This window comes from Apodemus sylvaticus, chromosome 20 (assembly GCF_947179515.1).
Source record: "Apodemus sylvaticus chromosome 20, mApoSyl1.1, whole genome shotgun sequence".
In the NCBI taxonomy this organism is placed as follows: domain Eukaryota; kingdom Metazoa; phylum Chordata; class Mammalia; order Rodentia; family Muridae; genus Apodemus; species Apodemus sylvaticus.
Genome location: NC_067491.1, coordinates 49,269,668 through 49,287,762, shown reverse-complemented (window position 1 = coordinate 49,287,762; position 18,095 = coordinate 49,269,668). Strand labels below are relative to the sequence as shown.

Below are 18,095 nucleotides of genomic sequence, written 5' to 3'. Positions count from 1 at the left end.
AAGAGCAGTCAGTGTTCTTCCCATTGGGCATCCAGCCCCTCCTGTGATATCAGTGATGGGACAGTTAGAGAAGACATAAAGTTAACATCCCCAATGTTTGCATTTTCCTTCTGTTTCTATGACAGACACTAATGTCCTCCACAATACGTTTTTGAGTCAGCCATCCTTTGGTTTTATAATTACACCTAATGAGGGGAATTTCCAAGAGTTAAGTAAATTATAAGTGACTGAGATTTACTCTTGGAAATTGAAGTGATGGACGTTGTGAGCTATAGTAGTGAGAAAGTAACCTTCACTTTGTTGTTTTGTTTTTCTGAGATAGGGACTCACTGCTTGCCTTGGGCTGGCCTTGAACTCCAGGTGCTCCTGCCTCTGCCTCCATCGACTCCCAAGGTTGTCTTCCGGTGTAGTGACTTAGATTACAGTGCCCAGTTTATAGGTTCACTTTACTTTTCCACCAACACTGGGGCCTGAAGCTTGTGAGTACTAGACGGGCAAGCAGTCTTCTACTGAGCTGTGTCTCCGGCTGCAGCCTCCAAAGGAGATTTTTAACGCTGCTTGCCTTCCTGTTACAGGAGCAAACACTAGGTCTGCCCAGGTTCTCCTGCTGTTTGTGGTTCCCGGCCACCTGATCTTCCTCTACACAATTCACCTGATGAAGAGTGGCCACACCTCTCTGACCGTGGTCTTCGTTGTTGTGTATCTGCTGGCTGCTGTGCTGCAGGTAAGACACACAACCTCTGAAGATCTCCCGTGCTCACTTAGACTGCAGAGAAACTACAGAACACAGCATAGTTACCATTTCAGAACTAGGCCGCAACAGCCTGGTACGTGGAACCCTCGGGCTGTCTGGGTTTCACAGCATCCTTTGTTGGTTATCCTGTTCTGTGTGACACACCTTCCAAAAAGTTCTTGAAGCAGGGAAAGGAAGTATATTTTTGGGTGGTGCCTGGTGTTTGACCCCACCTCTATCTGCACAGGTTGACTGAGACTTTTCTTTTGGACTTCCGAAGGCAGCCAGTCTTTCTGCCTTCTCGCTGCTCACATTGCCATAGGTGCCCTGACTCCTGAATCTCTCGTAAGAACTTGGTGTTTTACCTTTATGTTCGCCTGTGTCTCTGAACGAGTGCTGGCGCATGCATGTCACTGCGTGTGTGTGTGTGTGTGTGTGTGTGTGTGTGTGAAGTCAAAGGAGAACCTTGAATGCTGAGGCTTGCCTTCCGCCGTTTGAGACAGTGTCCGTGAGCCTCCAGCGAGTCCCCAGGCTCTGCTTCCCATCCTGCTGCAGAGGTGCTGGGATCCAGATGTGCCCCTCTGCACTCAGCTTTCTGAGGGTCCCAGAGGCACAGACCCAGGTCCTCACACCCGTGGGACAAGCACTTGACCCACGCGTCTGTGTCCCCTCCCCCCCACTACATGTGACTGAGCTCATCTCCCAGCAGCTTGAAGAGCTACACCTCTCTCTCGTCGGCAGATTTTAAATTCTGTGCTGATAAACTCTGGTATGGGTGTAAGTTGTCTCTTGTTTGACTCTAGATCAGTTCAAGACTTCACATTCTTCACTTCTGGGGAATACGGCTTTAAATAGTTTTTGATGAATTTTCTTCTTCTTTTTTTCTTCTTGTTATGTAACCCAAGCTGGCTTCAAACTCAGATATAACCCAGGCTGGCCTCAGACTCAAATGTAGCCCACGCTGGCCTCAGACTCAAATGTAGCCCACGCTGGCCTCAGACTAGTCATCTGCTGGCCTATGAGCACTAGTCACAGCAGTGTCCACCATGTTGCCTATGAGCACTGGTCACAGCAGTGTCCACCATGCCTGGTTCTTCATGGGTCTTATTTGGTTACTAGACTTGGCATCAAACATACTTTTAAACCTTCTCTGTCTCATCATCTGTTTTCTTTTTAGATTTCTATTCCCCTGTGTTGTGTAGAAGGCTTTTTTTACTTTTTAAACTGTAGAAATTTTATCTAAGCAAACTCTTTCCTATGCTCTGGTAAACAACTCTAGTGAGACTCATTTGGTCTCACAGACAGGCAGGCAGGTATGGACACACACACACACACAGACTCAAAGATGGAAGCAGAAGGGGGTCCTACTTTGGGAGAGGAAGGAGTTTGGGGAGGGTAATGAATGGAATGTCTGTGTGAATATCAAAATGTCTGTGTGGGAAAATACCATAATGTAAGCCATTATTATATATAATTAATATATACCAGTAAAAAACATTTAAAAGTGTGCCTCTATAATTTACACATTTTAAATATTAAGCAGTACCAAAAGGGTCTACGTCCCTAGATCTGTTTCTCAGAGACCATCATTTTGAAATACCTTAGCCATTTTTTCTGCCATCATTTGCTAGTTTTAAAGTAATACACCTAAACTTCAAACAAACAAAACTCTGAGGGCGTTAGAGCTGCTAGAAGGTCCCATATATCCCACATACTTACACCACAACTTAAAGAATAACTTGTTAAAACTGTGTGGCGGTGGCTTTTGATCCCAGCCATCTGGAGGCAGAAGCAAGGGGATCTCTGAGTTTTGAGGCCAGCCTGGTCTACAGAGAGAGTTCCAGGACAGCCAGGGCCATACAGAGAAACTCTCTCTTTCTCTCTCTCTCTCTCAAAAGAAAGGAAAAAAGAAAAAAAAAGGAGGGAGACTGTCAGTAGGTAATTAAGCCTATTTTAATGTTTTCACTGAGACAGATGGCTTGCTCCACTTGTATTTCTTTGTTTGTGTATTGTTTTCCTTAGCATTAGTAATTCTTTCCTTTCTCACCTGGGTCTCCTCCCATAATCCTTAGTGTTTCATCTGCCCAGCTTGTCAGGACTGACTTCTTGTCTAACCTCAAGGACTGGGTGCCCTCTACCATAAGGAATGGCGGCGCCTTCAGATGCAGATTAAAAGGATGCCTGAGGAGATGCCTGGGATGGCCTTCAGGGACTGCCCTGGAGGAAGCAGGCCAGGAGGATAGAGAGGATTCCTGTAAGAAGAGGCCGCACTGATACAGCCCTAAGTGAAATGGCCTTGGTGCGGCCGCTGTGAGCCAAGCACCATGCTGTGCCGCCCCCCCCCACACACACACACAAACACACACACACAGAGGCCAGAGCACTGCCTTCTTTATCGCACAGGAGAAGCGCTCTTTGATAAGAGGCGGTGAATTCCAGATGTGCAGAACAATCCAGTATGTATAGAAAGAAAAATTAAAACCTCTGCCTGTGCGCCTGATGTGCTTAGAGCATAGTTTATTTTCTTCTTGATTGTTTAATAATAAACATATTAGCACAGTATTTAATAAGTGTGCTCAGTTATTTCTCTACAAGCATAATGTGCGATTCTAGATAGCTGATTTAATTCACAGAGAAAGCGCATAACTGTGCCAGAAAAGCAGATTAGATCCAGGTCCGGGAGTGGGGGATGGAGTGGGTGGGGAGCAGGTGAGCACCCCCTCACCTGGCAGATTGAGTCTGATGCGGACAGGCTTTAAATATCAAGTCGGGGAGGGTAGAGTAGATTCCAGAATAACCCAATCCTTACAGCCTGATCGAGACTCTTACAATGTCTCCATCCTGCTTCTAGTCTTAGGATTTTATTACGCCACTATTAATTTTCCAACATTTTATTTATTCAACAATCTCCCCTTTGATTTGCTGCAGAGATGGCCTTTTAAGTCCCCAGAGCAATGAATTCAAGCGCCGTTGAAGACCTTGCGGCCTGATGCTCCCAGGGACACACCAGTGTGCTATAAATAAATACTGTTGTGTGGGGTGTGGGGGGACGAAGCAGCCGCTTGCCCGGGGAGCCTCTTCCTTGCTGCTGGGGAACACAGCAGCCTCCCCGGTGCTCTTGCTGAGGTGAACTTGCTTTACTCAAAAGCTGGAGAGATGGTCACTGTTGTCATCTGTGTTTGTTGCTCTCCTCCGTCCTGACAGGTCAGCTCTGACCAGCCATTTCTAGAGTAGGTTCCTGTGTGTGCTGGCCACGGAGTTCACAGACGGACCTGTGTTGTGTCTGTGTCTGTCTGCCCCGGCTGCCCTGCTTTCTTCCTATAAGTTTACGAAAATAGAAGGAATTTTTCCAAGGTTATAAAACATTTCATTTGTTTAAAAAAAATTTAAATCATGCATATGTATGTAGAATGGTGTGTGTATGTGTGTGTGTGTGTGTGTGTGTGTAACTGCAGAGACCTAAGGCAGTGGAGCCCTTGGGGCTCTAGTTACAGGTAGTTGTAAGCTGTCTGACTGTCTGATATGGGTGCTGAGACTTGAACTCAGGTCCTTCTGAACGAGAAATAGACTCTTAAGCTTCAGGCCTGGATTTCACTCATAGAGAATGTTTACACGCCCTCCCCTCTTTCTGAGACAGGGTCTATTAAGTAGCCCTGGCTATCCTGGAACTTATAAGGCAGACAAGGATGGCCTCAAATTAACCTGCCTCTGCCTCCTGGGTGCTGGAATTAAAGGTGGGTGTCAGCGCACGCAGCCTCTCGTGCCTTTGGCCGCCATCCTTACCTGCAGAGCTGGAGCTGAGGAGCTGGCGCTGCTCAGTCACTGTGTCTCAGAACCATTGTCCTTTTGAGAAGTGGAAAGGGGAGCAGCAGTCACTTTGTTCTGAAGAGTGAATGAGCGACCGGGGGAGTTTGCGGCACGGTGGATGCTACCCCAGACTTAGCTTATTGCGACCGTTGTTAAATAAAGGGTAAAACGGTATGCCTCGGAATGGAAGCTGCAGGCATATTTTAAAAAATGGTGCTGATCGATTTTACAAACTTTGCTATTTTGTGTATGTGCATGCATGTGCATCTGTGAATGTGGTATGTGTACATGTGTGTGCATGCCTGTGTACCTGTGTATGTGGTGTGTGTACATGCATGTGCATTTGTATATGTAGTGTGTACATATATGTGCATGTGTGTGCCTGTGTATGTGGCATGTGTACACGTGTGTACATGTGTGCATGTGTATATGGTGTGTGCATGTATGTGCATGCATGTGTGCCTGTGTTTGTGGTATACGTACATGTATGTGCATGTGTGTGCATCTGTGTGTGGTGTGTACATATATGCATGCATGTGCACCTGTGTGTGATGTGTGTACATTATGTGCACACATGTGCACCTGTGTATATGGTCTGTGCGCATGCATGTGGCCACCAGAGGTTGATGTTTGGTTTCTCCTATCAGTCTTTACTTCAGTTTTTTAGACAAGGCGTTTAAGTGACCCTGGACTTCGCTGGGTCCAGGGAAGCACTGTGGATCCCCCCCCCTCCATCTTGGTGTTCCCAGTGTAGGGTTGCCTGCATACACCGCTGTGCTCAGCTTTTGATAACTGTTCTGAGAACTTGTCTGAGGGTCAGAACCCCGGTCCTCTTGTACGCATAACAAGCACATACTGCCTAAGCCCTCTCCTTAGCCCCACACGTTCACTGGGGCCAGAGTGACATCTGTCAGATGACCTGTTGGGCATACCATCAGTCACCCTGCTTTTTACATCTTTCCTCAACAGTAGAGTAGGTTGGTGTCAGTCAACCATCCCATAATGCTCATTCTGTGGACAGTACAAGCACTGGTTTTAGATCGTCCTAATGCACCTGCAGTGTGAATCTCACACACCTAGTGTGACACACACCTGGCGTGCTTCCTTCTACAGCTTCAAGCTGATGTGGGTTCTTCTCCAGAAGTCTCAACTTCTGCTGCTGTGCCACTGACAGCTCTCAGCTCCTAGGAAACCGGAAGTATGGCTGTGCCACTGACTGTGCACAGCCCCTAGGAAACCGGAAGTGTGGCTGTACCACTGACTGTGCACAGCCCCTAGGAAACCGGAAGTATGGCTGGGCCACTGACTGTGCACAGCCCCTAGGAAACAGGAAGTGCGGTTTGCCACTGACTGCACAGCTCCTAGGAAACCGGAAGTGCGATTTGCCACTGACTGCCCTCAGCACCAAGGAAACCAGAAGTGCAGTTCGCCATTCCACTTACTGCACTCTTGCTTTCTACATCATAAGGATCTGTCTTCTTGTGAGTTTTTCCCCCTTCCCTTTGGTTTGAGGAATCTATCTTTTCAGGAATCTGTCATCTTGCGAGGTTTTGTTGTTGTTGTTGTTGTTTGTTTTGGTTTGTTTTACTCCTGGTCTTTCTCAAGTGCATAGAGCCATGACAACAAACAAACCTGGCAAGGTACAGAGGCACTGCCTGCCACGTCTGCACCCTGGGTTCTGCAGCCGAGAAGGCGTGGCATGCTGCGTGGCCCTGCATCTGTCTGTGAGAGGCAAGTGTGAGTCTGTGTGGCATACCCTAGAAGAGGCAGAAGATGCCCTGGAAAACTGAGCAGGGACAGACACAGCAGACGGTGTCACCCGAGTGCCGCAGGGTTTTATAATCCACTTGCCTTGACTAAACATGAAACCAAAGCTCTTCTGTTTTACTGCTTTGTCTTTTTCCCCCGTTCATCGTGATGACTCTAGATGTGTGCAGACCAGCAGAAAAAGAAAAGGAACGGCTCTAGCCTTTGATCCCTGTTAAATTCCAAGGAAGCATTTATTTATACAATTCATAAACAGTGACTTGAAATCATCTGTCAGTGAATCTTTTAATTATTTTATAGGCACTGGTTGCTTCATAAGAAAACGAGATCATTAAGAATGCTATGAAAACGTTAGAACAAAATTCCATGGTAAATTTATCATTACAGTTTCATCATATAAACCTTTGCTCCCGAGACAGAGAAAATGTTTCTCTTGTAGCTGGAGAGATGCTTCAGCGGGTTACAGCACTGTTCATTGTTCTTCAGTGATGAGACCCGAGGTTCCATCTCCTCCGGAGGCCCACAACTGCCTCTGGATTAGGCAGATTAAGAGGCAATTAGAGGAAGTCTTCTTATCAGCAATGCAGTCTTCTATCATTCCAGCTGCCGGGGATCTGATGCCCTCTTCTGGCCTCTGTGGGAACTGCACTCATGTGTAGAGACCCACACGTACACTGACTTCAGAAAGAAATCTTAAATAATGTTTCCGTTTATGTAAAGTGACAACAGATTCTCAGTATGTAAAGGTGGAAATGAGAAATACCAGGATTTTATCAGGTAGTTTGCTAGTCACTGTCAAAAGAAACCCATACACCGTTCCTGTCCCTGTGTGCCTTTTCTTAGCCGCAGGGTATGAGACAGATTAAGAGGCAATTAAAGGAGGTCTTACATTCTTATTAGCAATGCAGTCTTCTGAACTCTACAATCAAACTTCCTGTCTGTCATCCTTGGAAAATACCTGGATACTTTTAAAGAAAGGATCAAAGGGCATATGTTGAGGCTGCTAAGTTACTGTTGCAAATATATTGGTCTCAGCGGTGTGCATATGTCTTATTAACATTTAAACGACAGGTTTCTTTGATCTGTGTTAATCACTACATCTCAGATTTGAAATTTACACATACAAATTATAACATCTAATATATGTCATATTAGAATATGACAGATTTAGATTCATATTCTAAATGATTATTCTCAACAAATCCCGTACCCGCTTTAAACAAGCCAGTGATGCCCTTCAGAATAAGATTTAGAAAAATCAGGGTGTTGATTAACAACATCCTACCTTATATCTTTCATATGTAATACAAGCTGGTGATGGCTGACATGTATACTTTTGATACAAGCCGGCCCACAACACTAGTGTGAACTGCAGTAGACTATGCTTAGGCTGGTACTAGACGGTGGCCTCCCCACGCTTCCCCTAGGGACTCGGGTGGCATCTTAGGTCTCATTTACATCAACGCCGGTGGCTGTAGGGAGTCACAAGCCACTGTGCATGGCAGTGGGACCAGCGCCCTCTCCCCACCTCCGTTCTGAAACTCCGAGGCATCCCCTGGAGTCCGTCCTCTACGTAATGAAGCACAGAGCCCCTCAGTGACAGCGTGGCCTTGTGGAGCCTCAGGACTGCAAAGCAAAGTTAATTAGCTTTGTCTCTGGAAGTTATTAATTCTCAGGAGTCTCGCTGTCTGTGTGCAGAATGTGCACGCTTCATCCGACTTGCGTGATAGCTGTACTAATTGAGCAGCTGGTACATAGTCTCTTATTAAATGGCGGGGCGGAAGCTTATCCTCTAGCGTGGCCCTCCAAGGGGAAGAGCCAGGCAGCAGGGGGCTGTGTCTGTCTTCATCTGGGTTTTATTGTCATGGAGAGGCGCCGTGACCTCAGCAGCTCTTATAAAGGAAAACATTTAACAGGGGCCGCTTACCGCTTTTAGAGGCTTAGAGTGTTGTCATGGCTGGAAACAAGGCTGTCTGTAGCAGACACGGTGCTGGAGAGGGAGCTGAGGGGCCTGCATCTTGATCATCTTGTGCAGGCAGCAGGTGCATGGCCACACTTGAGTTTATGAGACTTCAAAGCCCACCCCCATTGTGACACACCTCCTCCAACAAGGCCACACCTACTAATTGTGCTACTCCCTATGGGCCAAGCACACACACACACACACACACACACACACACACACACACCTACACCTACCTATAGGACCCATTCCTGTTCAAACTACCAAGGGTGTATTGGCCTTATTCATGTGACCACACCCACAATTGCTCCTTGTTCTTTGGGATTTAAATCTATCAGATTTTAATTAGACTTTCTTTGCTCTTTCTTAGTTGTTTTTTAGAGATACAGTCTTATGTAGACCAGGCTATCCTTAAACTTGAGATGTAGCTGAGGTGGCCTCGAACTCATGACCCTCTTGCCACCATCGTCTGGTTGCTGGTATCATGGGTGTGTGCTCCACACCTGGTGGCTTTATTCTTTCCATGTGACTGGTCTCCCTCTGTCTCTTGGCTGTATTTGGCTTCAGTTGAAGGGGTCCTGTGAAGAAAAAGGAGATGTCATGACTGACGGGAGGAAGTATTAGTTCCTAACTTTCCTTCTGATTGTAACAGTATCTACCTTGAGACCAGATTAGTAGGAAGTGGGTGGATTGTTGAGATTTCTTTTTAGGAGCCTTCAGTTGCCTATCTGAAATACTGTGGTCTCGTGGCTGTTGGTATGTGGTCTGTGTCTTGTGGCTGTTGGTATGTGGTCTGTGTCTTGCAGCTCTTGGTATGTGGTCTGTGTCTTGTGGCTGTTGGTATGTGGTCTGTGTCTTGTGGCTGTTGGTATGTGGTCTGTGTCTTGCGGCTGTTGGTATGTGGTCTGTGCCTTGTGGCTGTTGGTATGTGGTCTGTGTCTCGTGGCTGTTGGTATGTGGTCTGTGGTCTCGTGGCTGTTGGTATGTGGTCTGTGGTCTCGTGGCTGTTGGTATGTGGTCTGTGTCTCGTGGCTGTTGGTATGTGGTCTGTGTCTTGTGGCTGTTGGTATGTGGTCTGTGTCTTGTGGCTGTTGGTATGTGGTCTGTGTCTTGCTGCTGTTGGTATGTGGTCTATGTCTTGTGGCTGTTGATATGTGGTCTGTGTCTTGCGGCTGTTGGTATGTGGTCTGTGTCTTGCAGCTCTTGGTATGTGGTCTGTGTCTTGTGGCTGTTGGTATGTGGTCTGTGTTTTGTGGCTGTTGGTATGTGGTCTGTGTCTTGCGGCTGTTGGTATGTGGTCTGTGCCTTGTGGCTGTTGGTATGTGGTCTGTGTCTTGTGGCTGTTGGTATGTGGTCTGTGCCTTGTGGCTGTTGGTATGTGGTATGTGTCTTGCTGCTGTTGGTCTGTGGTCTGTGTCTTGCGGCTGTTGGTATGTGGTCTGTGTCTTACGGCTGTTGGTATGTGGTCTGTGGTCTCATGGCTGTTGGTATGTGGTCTGTGTCTTGTGGCTGTTGGTATGTGGTCTGTGTCTTGCGGTTGTTGGTATGTGGTCTGTGGTCTCGTGGCTGTTAGTATGTGGTCTGTGGTCTCGTGGCTGTTGGTATGTGGTCTGTGGTCTCGTGGCTATTAGTATGTGGTCTGTGGTCTCGTGGCTGTTGGTATGTGGTCTGTGTCTTGTGGCTGTTGGTATGTGGTCTGTGTCTCGTGGCTGTTGGTATGTGGTCTGTGTCTTGTGGCTGTTGGTATGTGGTAATATTATGCTGCTGTTCTGGTAGCTAAGGGGAAAGATCTTCATATGCAGGTGCTTTCCTCAGTTCATGTCTCTCAGTGGAGCTTTGGGTGTGCGTGCCTGGGTTCCCACAGAAAGTCACATGACTGCATCTTATGGAGAAGCAGCACTCTGGACCCCAGGGTGGGGAGGCACTGGGTAAGGGGTCCCCCACAATCTTGTCAGGCCCCGTAAAAAAGAAGCAGAGCCAGAACTTGCCCCAGATGCTCTGCTTAGGGTCTTACTGTCTGTCCTCTGAGCGCAGCTGGAATGTCACATTTACCTTAGAGGAAAGTCACACATACAGCACATAGTCACACATACCACACACACACACACACACACACACACACACACACACACACACCTCAGCTATTCCAGAGCACAGTGTTATAAAGGGAGAGCAGCCAGGCACAGCACACTCGCCGGTAATCCTGCACTTGGTAATCTAAGGCAGGGGAGTTCTAGGAGTTCTGGGCCACCTGGGCTATAGAGAGGCCTTATCTCCTAAAGCAGCGGTGTCAAAGGACGATGGAGCAGTCACTTGGTATCAGAGCTAAAAAAAGACAGCCTTTTCCGTGTGGTGACAGGCTGTTAGCATGGTCGGTGCGGCTTAGCTGGAGCGTTAGAATCTCAGTCTCAGGGACCAGCTGGGTGGCTGGATGTCACCCACGGAAGTTTGAGGGCAGCTGTCATTGTCTTGTTGTCTCTCACAGTGTGATTCTTGGAAAGAATTTGTTCCTAGCCAGCTACTTTAGAAACTAGGACTTCCATAGGAGGAACCACAATATGAACCAACCAGTACCCCTCAGAGCTCCCAGGGACTAAACCACCAACCAAAGAGTCCACATGGAGGGACCCATGGCTCCAGCTGCATGTGTAGCAGACACGGCCTTGTCAGACATCAGTGAGAGGAGAGGCCATTGGTCCTGAGAAGGCTCGATGCCCCAGTGTAGGGGAATGCCAGGTCAGGGAAGCAGGAGTGGGTGGGTTGGTGAGCAGGGGGAGTGGGGATGGGATGGGGGGTTTTGGAGGGGAAACAAGGACAGGGGATAACATTTGAAACGTAAATAAAAAAACTAATAAAAAAAAAAAAAGAAAGAAAGAAACTAGGACTTCCATTGGTTGGTAGTTTCCAGAATATGCTCAGGGGGCCAGTCACTTGTTGCTGAGAGGAACTGAAATCAGTGTAGCAGCCGCTTGCTACCTTGGCTGAGAACAGGCCATCTTCTCCCAGGAGTGCAGACACGGCTTGTCTCACTTCTCGCCTTTGGTCCTCACCACGAAGAGTCCTGCCGATGCTCCCTTCCCCCCTTTGTTCCTTCCCGACATGCAGTTTGTGACGAGGTTCCGGTGAACGCCTTAGTCAACAGCCTTTCTTCCCTGCTTTCTTTCCTTGCTGCTGAATCATTTGTAGGAACATCTGCTGGGACCGTATCCAGACGAAAGCTTTTGAGATACCAAACAGTAACCATTACACAGCTGTGAGACAGAAACTAATAATCAGATATGTCTTACGGGAAGATGCAAGGGTTCTCCACCAGCCGGGCTCTGTTCCAGAGGCAGCCAGATTGCTTCCGTGTAGTTTAGAAATTCCATTCACCCTGAAATGTTAGCAGTGCTTTTGGCTGGTCAAAAGAAAGTCCAAAGACACTTAATTATTTTTATTTTATGTTCACTGGTGTTTTGCCTGCATGTCCATCTGTGTGAGGGTGTCAGAAACCGTGGGACTGGAGTGACAGACAGGTGTGAACTGACCTGTGGGTGCTGGGAATTGAACCCAGGTCCTCTGGAAGAGATGCTCTTAACTGCTGAACAATCTTCCCAGACCCCACTTTACTATCTTTAATTATTTATTAGCTGTAATTATTTGGGTTAAGGAAATAAATCATGTCTTCAGGGCCTGAGCTGTTTTATTTAGTATATTTGCAGAAGTAAGACGCTATTTTTTTCTTGTTGATAGTTTCAAACTGTTCAGCTCTCCCTAAGGCCCGATGCCTGCACCACCAGCTCTGGCCCATTGAGGCATGGCTGTCTGGAAGCTGGGGGAATATAGCCTTGGTCAGCGTCAAACTCCATAGGAAGATGACCCTAGTTCCTGGCTAGCACTGAAGACCTTGAGTCTGAGGCAAAGGCCAGAACCAGGCGTGTTCAGGATATGGGATTTATGGAGCCGAGAGCACAGAGGAAGGTGACATAGAACTTCCCGTCAGTGGTCTAGCCTGGGACTCTCCGCTTTGTGCAGTCACACAAAACCTTCAGTTAATAGGCCATCCCTGTTGTGGGTTAGGCCTTGCCAGTGCTGCTAACAGTGCTATCTACTTTTACAGTGGATAGATGGAGGGATGTGGCCAGGGGATGGAGAGGGGGGAGGGGGTTGGGGGAGGGGAATGGAGCATGGGGGATGGGGGGGAGGGGATGGAGCATGGGGGAGGGGATGGAGCATGGGGGAGGGGGAGGGGCGGAGCATGAGGGATGGGGAGGGGAGGGGAGGGGGATGGAGCATGGGGGAGGGGGAGGGGAGGGGGATGGAGTATGGGGGATGGGGAGGGGAGGGGGATGGAGCATGGGGGAGGGGGAGGGGCGGAGCATGAGGGATGGGGAGGGGAGGGGAGGGGAGGGGGATGGAGCATGGGGGAGGGGGAGGGGAGGGGGATGGAGCATGGGGGAGGGGAGGGGAGGGGGATGGAGCATGGGGGTGGGAGGGGAGGGGAGGGGATGGAGCATGGGGGAGGGGATGGAGCATGGGGGAGGGGGGGGCGGAGCATGAGGGATGGGGAGGGGAGGGGAGGGGGATGGAGCATGGGGGAGGGGGAGGGGAGGGGGATGGAGCATGGGGGGTAGGGAGGGGAGAGGGATGTAGCATGGGGAGGGGGAGGGGGAGGGGTGGGGCATGGAGGATGGGGGAGGGGAGGGGGATGGAGCATGGGGGAGGGGGAGGGGAGGGGGAGGGGAGGGGGATGGAGCCAGGTCAGGCTCTTTCCAGGGACTGTGCTCTCTTCATCTTGCGAGCTCAGCCAATACATACTTGCAAAATGAGTATTTAGTCACGGAGATTCTAATTTTACTGAAAGCTGTGTCTTATTCTCAGAATTCTCCAGGCGTCTTACTAGTGTGTCTTACATGTTACTCATAAATAATCACGTTTTTTAAAGATTCACTGAGTATATCTAGTCTTGGTAAGAGGTGACACGTTTGACGGGGCTCTTCTTGCAAAGCAGTGACAGAGCAGTTGAAGGCCAGACATGCATGCCTTACACAAACCAAGAGTTTCCTGATGTTACAGGTGATCCACAAGGACAAGGACAACCTTGGCCCCGTGACTCAGGCCTTGCAGCCATGTAGAGGTTTTAACATCTGAGTCATGTGACAAAGTGTGTGCCTGTGTTTGGTGTCCCTAACCGCTCTCTTGCTGAGCCCATGCACCTCTCTGAGCCTCTGAAGGTTCATCCCTGTCTTAGTTTCAGAAGGAACCCAGTGTTCTTCCTCATCATGCTCTACAGGTAGCATGTTGTATGTTCTGCCTTAAATAGTCCAGTAGCCAAGTCAAATGTAGATGCATTTGGCACCATAGTGCATGCCCAAGCCCCTGATGTTCAGGTGAGCAGTTAGATCCACAGACCCTGGGATGTGTGAGCGTCTGAACTACAGACGCTGGGACACTGGGCAGTTAGAACCACAGACCCTGGGACACCTGGGTGGTTAGATCCACAGACCCTGGGACATGTGGGTGGTTAGATCCACAGACCCTGGGACATGAGCAGTTAGATCCACAGACCCTGGGACACGTGAGTGGTTAGATCCACAGGCCCTGGGACACTGGGCGGTTAGATCCACGGACCCTGGGACACGTGGGTGGTTAGATCCACAGGCCCTGGGACATGTGGGTGGTTAGATCCACAGACCCTGGGACACGTGGGTGGTTAGATCCACAGGCCCTGGGACACGGAGCATCTGAATTGTCTCATGAAGCAAGCTGACAGCCCCAGGCTTTCCCAGGCACCGACTTCTCAGAGCTGTCCCCATGGCCTCATTACAGTTTCCAGAATGCTAACTAGATTAATTAGTGTCTCTTCCTCTTGTCCAGAGAGCCAGCCTCCGCTCCCCTCTGGCTGCCTGAAGCCATCAGTGGTCACAGGAACAGCTTTCTGTTCCGACTTCTGGGCTGTCTTCCGTCCCATCCTCTGTGCCCTCTCCATGCCACCAAGAAAACAGGCTTCTTTTCAGCGTTCCCACCTCGTGTCAAAACCATTCCTGATGCTGTTACTGTCATTTGGTTGTTTCTGAGATAGCGCCTACCCATGTAGCCCAAGCTGGCTCTAAATTTGTAATCCTCCTGCCTCAGCTTACAGAACACAGGGTCACAGGAATGAGCCACTGTGTGCCGTTAGACCCGCACTTTTCTTTCTTAGCTATGACCACCGCCTTTTGTCGCCGCACTGCATAGCTTCCTGGCTGTGCCTCTCCTCACACTAGGCTGTGTGTATCTGCACCTCTCTCTCTCCGCTGTGTTCTGAATGGAGCCACACTGAGTATAATCTTCGCGCTTTTTTCCCCCTGTAATTGTTTCTGAGAGTTGTGTTTCACTGCTAGATCATGTCCCTGTGTGAATATTAGGTAATTTCTTACTTTTTAAAGTTTTCTTTTCATTTTTCTTATTTCACATGTGTATTTTTTGCCTACATGTCGGTGCATTGTGTGCATGCAGTGCCCTCACAGACCAGCAGAGGGCGGCAGATACCCTTCAACTGGAGTTACAGCCACTTGTGAGCTGCCCTGTGGGTGCTGGGACTTGAACCTGGGTCCCCTGGAAGAGCATAACCACTGAGTCATCTCTTGAGCCCCCATTCACTCTTTTTTTTTTTAAACTGAGCTTTTAGCTGATTTCTGGCCTGTGACTATTGAATCTGAGGTACGTAATTGAGTGTCTTCTGGAGTCTTAGGCACTTCTGTCTCCTGGATTCCCTGAGAATGTTTTTAATATTATGGGGCACTTTTCAAGATAAAGGTTTTCCTTTTTTTTTTTTTTTTTTAAATCTCTTTGTGCTGGGGATTTGAACTCTAAGCCTCCAGTGCAGTAAATCAGGCAGTTCCTTTAGACCCTCCCAAATCAAGTTTTAAATGCACACAGAAAACTGTAGCCCTATGAAAGAAAATGTCACTGTTTCCTCTCTCCAAAATACACGCATATTTAGTAGTGTTTTGTATTATCTAACAGTCATGATTTTTCAAGTGTCAACATAATACAAAAAAAGAAAATAGTAACTAATATAAATACTGACATTAAAAGATCTGTAAAGGATGTTAATGCTGAAGATTATGTTGCTGTTTTGAGGTGTGGTTTCAGGCCAATGCTGGCCTGCATAGCTGATCCTGACCTTGAACCCCCGATCCTCCTGCTTTGTCCTCAGAAGTATGGGGTGTGGGGGACAACAGGCAGGAACCACCATGCCTGGCTTGAAGACTGTTACTACACTCAGGACGTTGCATGCTCCCCTGTTGAAACCAAACAAACAATCGAAAGTGAAATGGTGTTTTCCCAGGTTGTTTAGCTTAGGAACAAGTCTTCATAGTCTGTGAATGAAGGTCAGTTGTGTTTAAATGCCGTGTGTGAGCACCTGGCTGGCTTGTTGACTTTTGACCTTTTCTCTCACACTCTTCACAGGGATGATGCGCATGTGACCTGTTACCTTTGTCTGACTCATGCTCTGAGATGGGAGGGGAGGAGGGAATGCTGGGACCATTGTCACACCTTAGCTGATGGGAGGAGGGGGAGTCGGTGTGAGGAAAGGGGTCTGCCTGGGCTTTCAGGCCCAAACTGCAGTCACAGTGGCTGTTCCCAGGGCTTGCGCTTGGTGATTGGAGGAGGAATATAGAGTCTGGTCAGGTCTTCAGAACGCAGGCCTGCTGCAGGCTCCATAAGGCTCAACTTTCACAGGAGAAGCAAAGGCCTCTTCCCCGTACACCTCCAGAGTTCTTACAGGAGTGCAGCCTGGCAGTCTAGACTGTCTGCAGCTGCCTGGGAGTCAGGAAGCATCCTTTGCAGGTTGTTCTCTCCTTAGGAGGTAGGGGGCGCTAGAGCAGGGTCGGAAGGCTGCAGAGGATGCACTCCGCCTTTAATCCCAGCTCAGAAGGCCAAGGCAGGGCTCTGGGAGTCCAAGTCCAGCTCAGTCTACACCGGGAGCTCCAGGACAGCCAAAGAGAAACCCTGTCTCGAAAAGCCAAAAGGAAAAAGAGAAAGAAAGGGAGGGAGGGAGGGAGGGAGGGAGGGAGGGAGGGAGGGAGGGAGGCAGGAAGAAAAGAAAAGAAGGAAAGAGAAAGCTGTAGAATACCAGAAATCACAATCCATCCCAGCTTTAATTTTTTTATTTGATATATTCTTTATTTACATTTCAAATGATTTCCCCTTTCCTGGATCCCCCCCTCCGCGAAAGTCCCATAGGCCCTCTTCCCTCCCACCATCCACCCCTTCCCACTTCCCTGTCCTGGTATTCCCTGTCACTGCTGCACTGAGCCTTTCTAGGACCGGGGGCCCTCTCCTTCCTTCTTCTTGGGAATCATTTGATATGTGAATTGTGTCTTGGGTATTCCAAGATTCTAGGCTAATATCTACTTATCAGTGAGTGCATAGCTTGAGTGTTCTTTTGAGACTGGGTTACTTCACTTAGTATGATGTTCTCCAGCTCCATCCATTTGTCTAAGAATTTCATGAATTCGTTGTTTCTAATGGCTGAATAGTACTCCACTGTGTAAATATACCACATTTTTTGTATCCATTCCTCCCTTGAGGGACATATGGGTTCTTTCCAGCCTCTGACTATTATAAATAGGGCTGCTATGAACATAGTGGAACATGTATCCTTATTACATGGGGGGGATCCTCTGGGTATATGCCCAGGAGTGGTATAGCGGGGTCCTCTGGAAGTGTCATGCCCAGTTTTCTGAGGAACCGCCAGACTGATTTCCCAAGCTTTAAGTTTTAAAATTATATTTATTTATTTATATATTTATATGGTGCACACGTGTGTGTGTGTGTGTGTGTGTGTGTGTGAACTTACCTGCAAGAGTCCCCTCTATCCGTCACATAAGTAAGTCATAGAGAGTGAGTAGGTGCCACAGTGTGAATGGCGGCCACAAGATCCTCACCTTTTGCCTTTTTGCCACTGAATGTGCCAGGGTAGCAGTACTGGGCCACTGCAGGAACCGCCTGAAGCCATTCAAGGCCACACGGCCATTTGATGCTGGATTCAGGTCCTAACTCGCAGTTAGGGAGTTTTCTGAGGGATGCTCCGTTTTTCTCTGTGTGTGGTCAGACCAGTGCCCTACCTCTCCCTGAGGATGTGTGTACTCCTCACACTGGGTAGTTCCCATGAGTCTTTGCATCTTCTATTTGATGCCCCACCTGGGGAAAGCATTCGGTTTTTTCTCCCTGCTCTCTACTTCTGTCAAAACCAGAGAGGCAGAGCGAGCAGATGGCAGGTTATGGTTCGTGTCCAGTGAGGTGGCCTCTCCACGGCCTGTGGGTCTTGTAGATACCTTAGGGGCCATCAGCCTTCATGTGCCGTGTCCCTCTCCCTCAGAGACCTCTGAGATTTCCTGCCAGCTCAGTGGGGCTTTTATTTTGTTTTTTGTTTTGTTTTTTTATTTTATTTTTGTTTTTTGGATTTGTTTTGTTTGTTTGTTTGTTTTGGTTTTTTTTTTTTCTTGAGACAGGGTTTCTCTGTGTAGCCCTGGCTGTCCTGGAACTCACTCTGTAGACCAGGCTGGCCTCGAACTCAGAAATCCGCCTGCCTCTGCCTCCCAGAGTGCTGGGATTACAGGCGTGCGCCACCACTGCCCGGTTCAGTGGAGCTTTTAAATAACTTTGTTTTGGCTAGGTGGTGGTGGTAGCGGGCAGCAGCGCACACCTTTCATCTCAGCACTTAAGAGGCAGAGGCAGGAGGATCTCTGTGAGTTCAAAGCCAGCCTGGTTGGTCTACAGAGGTAGTTCCAGGACAACCAAGGCTACACAAAAAGATCCTATCTCAAAAATAAAACAACAACAACAACCAAAAGA

At 48.4% G+C, this 18,095-nt stretch overlaps 1 protein-coding gene across 2 annotated transcripts in view; it reads left to right on the top strand.

The window, feature by feature from the left end:
- Window positions 1-18,095, top strand: part of Slc41a2 (solute carrier family 41 member 2) — a 115,210-nt gene that overhangs the window by 84,776 nt on the left and 12,339 nt on the right. For both annotated transcript variants that reach the window (XM_052165513.1, XM_052165514.1), the window contains exon 10: window positions 576-724. In XM_052165513.1, coding sequence (XP_052021473.1) covers window positions 576-724 — 149 coding nt within the window. The remainder of the gene's footprint in view (window positions 1-575; window positions 725-18,095) is intronic.